The 6,676-nt window shown below is 52.7% G+C and overlaps 1 protein-coding gene across 1 annotated transcript in view; it reads left to right on the top strand.

Annotated features, from left to right (window-relative positions):
* Slc6a13 (solute carrier family 6 member 13) overlaps window positions 1-1,462 on the top strand; it is a 36,837-nt gene extending 35,375 nt beyond the window's left edge. Inside the window, exons 14-15 of the mRNA XM_021190240.2 lie at window positions 549-719; window positions 1,035-1,462. Of these exons, the coding sequence (XP_021045899.1) occupies window positions 549-719; window positions 1,035-1,157 (294 nt within the window). The 3' untranslated portion in view covers window positions 1,158-1,462. The remainder of the gene's footprint in view (window positions 1-548; window positions 720-1,034) is intronic.
* The last annotated feature ends 5,214 nt before the right edge of the window (window positions 1,463-6,676 follow it).

The following is a 6,676-nucleotide window of genomic DNA, read 5'->3' on the forward strand; positions in this document are numbered from 1 at the left end:
CTGGATGAGAGAGGAAGATGAATTCCTCCTTTACTTTTCTCAGAGGGATTAGCCCAGGCTCAGGTCCCAGCCAGAGGCGTTGCCCAGTGGTACAGTGTGAGAGGCTGACTTCGTAGGCAGGACTGGCGCACAATGCTAGGCTGCTCAGAATCCTGCCTGTGAGCACAGAAGACCATCCCTGGAGAGCCTGACCCATGTGCCATCTCAGCATCTCACGGGAGAAAGATTTACACCCACTTTACAGAGAAGCAGCCTCAAGATGTGAAATACTCAGACCAGCTAGGATGTTTCAGAGCGTTGGGACTCTTGGTGCGAGAGATGGCACACAATTAAGTCCTAAGGAGAGCAACTGAGGAGAGAGACAGAGGGCGTACCCTGGACATGCTACCCAGGAATGGATTAACAGAATGTGGGCGGAGCTTGGAGACTGACTGACCTAGATAAGCACTGCGGCATGCTGGGAGAACAAACCCTACCCGGCAGCTGTGGGGGTGGAGTGGCCTTATGGGGCTCCAACACCAACCTCTTCCTCTTCCGTTTTACCGCAGGCGACCTTCCTGTTCTCCCTGATCAAATACACGCCACTGACCTACAACAAGAAGTACACATACCCATGGTGGGGGGATGCCCTGGGGTGGCTCTTAGCTCTGTCCTCCATGATCTGCATTCCTGCCTGGAGCATCTACAAGCTGAGGACTCTCAAGGGCCCACTCAGAGAGGTAGGCGGAAAGCAGTGGGGGATGAGAACCTCACTGGATGGCAGGTGGGTTGCTTTCAATGGGGGCGGGGCGGGGTGGGGCGGGGGTGGGGAGCTGGAGTACAAAGGGACCACCCAGCCCGGTGTGGGTACCAGGGATCCAGAGGACTTGTACTCTGGAGTCTTAAAAAAAAGGGACACAGGATAACTGCAAGACCCAAGCTGTGACTAAGGCGTTGGCAACTAGAAGCAGGCTATAGCAGAGAAGGCAGACAGACATTTGTAATGAGAGATGCTGCCGGACATCCATCCCTTATAATGACACCTGTCCTTTCAGAGACTTCGCCAGCTCGTGTGCCCGGCTGAAGACCTTCCCCGAAAGAACCAACCAGAGCCGACTGCTCCTGCAACACCGATGACATCCCTTCTCAGGCTAACAGAGATGGAGTCTAACTGCTAAGGCCAGGGCCTTTGACAAACCTGTGAGCCTGGCTGTCAGGGCAGCTATAGAGGCAGAGGGGCAGAACCACCCCTCTGTGGTGGGGCAGAAAGACGAAGGGGGGTATTTGGAACCCACTTTCTGAACTGGGTACCTCCTATCTTGACGCCCCTATTCCAGGGTGGTCCATGCATTGTGACGTGCCCAAATCAATAACATCCCATTGAGGCAGCTTGGGAAGCCCAGGGAGGGCTGGGGAGGCGAAAGCCTGGCTTGTCACTGGGCCCTCTTCCTTCCATGACATTAAATCCAACTTCCTCCCACAACTGCTTGCCAAATGCCTGGTTTCTGTCCCCTGTTCATTATAACATTGTGGCTCTAGGGTCCTGCCTTTCTCTACCTCTTACCAAGTACTTATGAATCACATAGCAGGTGTGGCTGCTGTGGTGGGGGAGGGAAGGCAGATGATGGGGCCAGGTGATGGGGCCAGGCCATTGTCCTCCCTCACACATTTGGATTGAAGGAAGCGGACCCCCCCTCTCTCCACACTTCTCTAGAGTGTCATGTGTGCTCCTGTACGGTCCCCACCCCCACTTGCCACCATTGTTCCTTACTACTCTCCCCTAAACTCATCATGGGATTAAAAAAGGGAGATGGAGGGAAGGACAAAGGCATCAGGCCCTGGTTACAAGAAGAAAGAAGACTAGCTGCTGCAGCTACTTTCTGTTCCCATGGCCCCTGCTGTGTCCCTGCTAGTCAACACTGTATGCTGATGCAGGGGGAGGAGCTGAGGCAGGGGGAGAGAGGGTTGCCAGCCAGACCAGAGGGGCCTTACAGAAGAGGTCCTGCCCAGACTCTACCAGTAGAGAGATTCTTCACAGTCTTATTCTCGCTAGCAAGAGATTCAGATATGGGGTATTGTCACTTCCAGATTTGACCACAAGGGGGCGGCACTGTCATGTCCTCAGTCCTGAGTGTCAGGTTTGAGCTTCAGGGATGAACCAATCCTTAAGAGATAGCTTTCAAGAGACTCAGGCAGGAGGCGGGCAAAGCTCTCGGATGTTGCCTGGAGGTCAAAGCAAGGCCCCAGGCATGCCTTAGCAACCAGCCTCTAAGGGGATGGGGAGAAACTGCAGCTGCAGTTTGTGTGCTGTGGAAGTGGATGAAACGTGACTCTCTCCTCATCTAGGGGAAGGTCTACCTGAGTCGCTGCAGGTTCACCTGGGGTCCTCTGCTGCTGCCTGACTTGACTAAATGTCCTATGACTCTCTGAGCTGTTCAGGCTCCGCCCCCGCAACTCCCGGGTGTTTTTTCAGCTTGTGACATGTCAGTTTCAAGGGAAATGTTTTGAAATCTTTGCCAGTTTTTCAGTCTTGTGTTGGCTGTAGAAATCAGGGGCAGTGGTCCTCCTGACTCTGTGGGGGCCTTGAGTCTTTCACCTAGGTGGTTTACTCCGTGGATATAGACTCGGTCACAGTACTGCCGGTTTAATGTGCCCAAACCTAGGATTTTACACACCTCACCCCCTCACCTACCTGACCCTGTTTCTACAACGCCTATGGCTACAAGGTTATGCTGCACTTACTACAAACATTGGGCAGAAACAGAATTCAACCCATTTCTTTTATTTTTTAATACAGGGTCTCACTATTAGCCATGGCTGGCCCGGAGCTTGCCTTGTAGAGCAGGGTAGCCACTTGCCTCTGCCTCCCTAGTGCTGGGATTAAAGGCGTGTGCCACAGAGTCTGTGTCAGTTTCTTTGAATGAGAGGAGTCACGGAGGGTGGAGGGAACCTGGCAGGCAATTCTGAGCGTATGCTATCTGCCTCTCTGCCCACTCGTTTGCTCAGAGTTTTATTAATATGCTGAGGAAATGATGGCTCAGTGACGGTCATGTGAGCCCCACTTATCAGAGTCCCAAACAGTGGCATCTACAGTGTGAAAACCACATGTTGGTGCTTCTCTGATGTGTCCGCTTTGTGGACTTGTCTCGGTAGAAACTCCTTGGAGTTCACATTCAGTTTTCAGATGTGGATAACTCCATGTACCCTGCTGACACAGTTCTATGACCGGGATCAAATGAAGTCAGGGGCCCAAGTGTTCTTTTATTCCAGTTTTGGGGACAAGCATGGGAGATAAACGCTGGCTGACAGATGGAGAAGGTGGAGATTTGAGAAATGTGGCTGGTGTGCTCAGAGTTTCATTTTTGCTTTGTTTTGTTTTGAGACAGGATCCCAGTCTCAGCTCAGGCTGTCCTTGAACTCACTATATAGTTCAGGGTGGCCTTGAACTCACAGAGATCCTCTTGCCCCAACTTCCCAAGTGTTGAGATTATAGATGTGAGCGGCCAAGCCTAGCTATAGTCAGTACTTGGGTTTGGCTTTGGCTGAGGTAGAGGCATAGGTGAGGTGAAGGATTGAGGATAACTGTGTCCCTATCTAGAGGGGCAGAGACTGGATCCTGCAGTTCCCCAAAGAAAGCAAGGCAGGGAGGGGAGGCCACACAGAGAGGTCAGGTCGGCAGGCGAGTACTAGGGGAGATAATCTGAGTGCAGAAGGCAGAAGCACAGGGAAAACTGGCACCCAAGAAGATGCCCATGGCACCAGGGAGGCACTTACTAACCCCTGAGCCCACTAGGCTACCTGGAGACCTCAACCGCCCAAGGCTCAGACTCAGGCACGTCTCCGGCCATCCCTAGACAGTGTGCAGGTAAGCACAGGTCACCTGGGCAACCTTTTCAAGAGAGGCTTGCAGCCTGCTTTGGATCTCAACCCTCACATTTGATAACAGGCAAACGAATCTCTGACCCTGTTTCCTCCTCTAAACTAGACTAAGACTGCTGCTTACCCCACGGCATCACAGACTCCAGCAGAAACAGGCACCCAGGAAGCGCTCTGGGCAAGCAACTTCCATTTACTGTGGCTGCACCCCAACAGTCGCTCTCCTCATAGCAGAAAAGCCCTGGAGGAGTCCAGGACAGCATACCACCCCTTAGCCTCAGGAAGAAGGATCGTATTTACTTAGCTAAGTGAATTTGCTAGGGAATGAGGAAGAAGTAGCCCCAAATAGCCTGTGGCCCAGTGGCCCCGGGGCTGGGGCCCTTCAGTCCCTGGTTCCGAGAGAGCAGCATATGCTGTCTTAGCAAAGGAATGGATATGATTGTTTCTCCTGCAGTGGTTGTTATCTCCCTTTCTTTTTCCTTTCTTCTCTCTCCCCATCCATCCATCCATCCATCCATCCATCCATCCATCCATCCATCCATCCATCCGTCCAATACAGGCCATCGGTCTGCTCGGAGGCAGCACTCTTTTAAATGCTAAAATGGCAGCGGAGAATCACGAGATGAGACTCCTGCCTGTTAACTGTTCATGATCTGAGGAAGGAGCATAAGCTCTCGGAACCAAGGGGCACAGGTTCCAAGCCCGGCTTCTTCATTTACTGCGTGTGGCCACAAGGTGAATTGTTTCGTTTCTATTCACCCCAGAATTCTCATATCCACACCCCAAGGCTCCTAATGGAGGCAACACGTAGTATACCTCACCTGTTCGAGTGACTCGGAAAATAGGCTTCATGCCAGGTACTTGGGAGTGTGCATGGGGTCAGAAAATGACGGCTGCCCGTGGCTCTTCCTCCCTTTGCAGTACTTCGCAGTTGCTTGCAAAGACACCATCTCTGGCTTCTTGAGTTTCCATTGGACTGATAACAGGAGGGTGCGGGGGAAAATGAATGTTGGGACAAGCTTGATTAAGAGGGACCAATGTTCAGAGAGGGAGACAAGGGTCTGAGGTAGCCGGGGAAAGAGAGAGAAGGATTAGATAAAATCCGACTTTACTCGCTGGGCAGATGGGCTGCCAAAGCTGGTCATTTTGTTTTTGCAGACTCTGGTGTCTCCTGTGTAAGAAACAGCGGAGCAGTGGTTCTCAACCTTCCTAATGCCGTGACCCTTTAAAACAGTTCCTCCTGTTGTGGGGACCCCCAACCATAACATTATTTCGTTGCCACTTCATAATTGTAATTTTGCGACTGTTATCAATCGTCATGTAAATATCTGATATGCAGGATATCTGATGTTCGACCCACAAAGAGGTCACAATGCACAGGATGAGAACTGCCACACTGGGGGTCGTGATGGTGGGCCCAGCGGGCAGGCACAGAGCAGAGCCAGAAGGCAGGGCAGGTCGCACCATGCCAGCTGGGCACGGGAGTGATAAGTGGGTAGCTTGGGGCAGGCCATGACTCTTTTTCCTCCAGAGCTGGTCCCCAGCTGGTAAAGGCGTGGACAGCCAGACTCATTCTGGTTTTCCTTGATGGGCAACAGAGACCATGGGGGACCTGAGGGATGGTGAGTGGGGTGCCAATGGAAAATTACAGACTGCCAATCTCATTTCACACCCTCCACTGTTAAGACGTTTTTTAGCAGATAAAGGGGAAGTCCACGCAAAGGGAAATTTCCCTTTCTCCCCACAACTTCCCCTGTTTCCATCCCAACCCAGCTCTGAAGAAACATCTTGATGTCTCCAGAGGCCACAGGCTTTTTCGTATCCATGCTGTGAAGACTTGCCCAGAGAACCGTGTTTTGGAAAAATCCTCCCATCATTGCCGAGGGCACACACATTCCCCACGGGTGTGCACACTTGACAGCCGCCAGGCTGTCCCGGAGGAGTCTTCGGTGTGTGGCATTGTGCAGGGCAGAATCAGAGTGTCTGGATCCCAGACCCCCACTGGAGCCTGCAGCAAATACTGACAACTGTCTTTAACAACCCGTGATCTCCCAGTACAGCCATGTTGACTTTAACCCTCCACAGCAACCTTGAAAAGCACCCATTATCCACCTTTCCAAAGTGGGAAACTGAGGCTCAGAGTCTTCCTTGGCTGAGAGACCATGCTAAGGGAGGAGGGTTGGGTGGGTGGGCTGGACCCTGGATCCTATTGCATTTGCCTTCCTGGGATACGCAGCCTCTGGAGATTTCTCTAGGAAAATCCCAAGGAGAAGGCAGTGGCTGGGAAGGTCTTGAGCTTTGCTGGAGAGCCACAGAGGGCAGGTACTTGGTGGAAAACTCCAGCGTGTGATTCACCCTCCTCCCATGCCCTCGTCACTGAGGCCAGCTCCCCTCCCAAGGTCCTCAGTGTCCAGCCTGCAAGTTGGTGGCTCCCATCCCACTGCTCTGGTAAGAGGGGCTGTACCTTGCCTAAGAAGGAGCCAGTAGTTGGGGTGGAGGTGAGGATAAGGGGCCAGGAGCAGGAAGAGAGAGGTCAGGGAGGTAGGGCTGCCTGAGGCAGCTGTTCAACAAGGTTCTGGGGGTTCGTTCTGGACAGTGTCCACTGGGAAGACACTAGTCAGGAGTGAGGGGGCCTGAGGGGACAGAGAGACAGGCTCACGAGGCTTCGTTCCCTGAGGGTGGATATTGTAATCTATAGATTTATAGACTTCTCAGTCTCTCTTGTTGCTTGTGGTATTTTGTCCCTTCACTTTCTACAGTCCCCCCTTCCCTGGTCTGGCCATCTGTCTCAGGACCACTGGGTGGGGCTGAGGCGGGGAGG

This window comes from Mus pahari, chromosome 2 (assembly GCF_900095145.1).
Source record: "Mus pahari chromosome 2, PAHARI_EIJ_v1.1, whole genome shotgun sequence".
Taxonomy (NCBI): domain Eukaryota; kingdom Metazoa; phylum Chordata; class Mammalia; order Rodentia; family Muridae; genus Mus; species Mus pahari.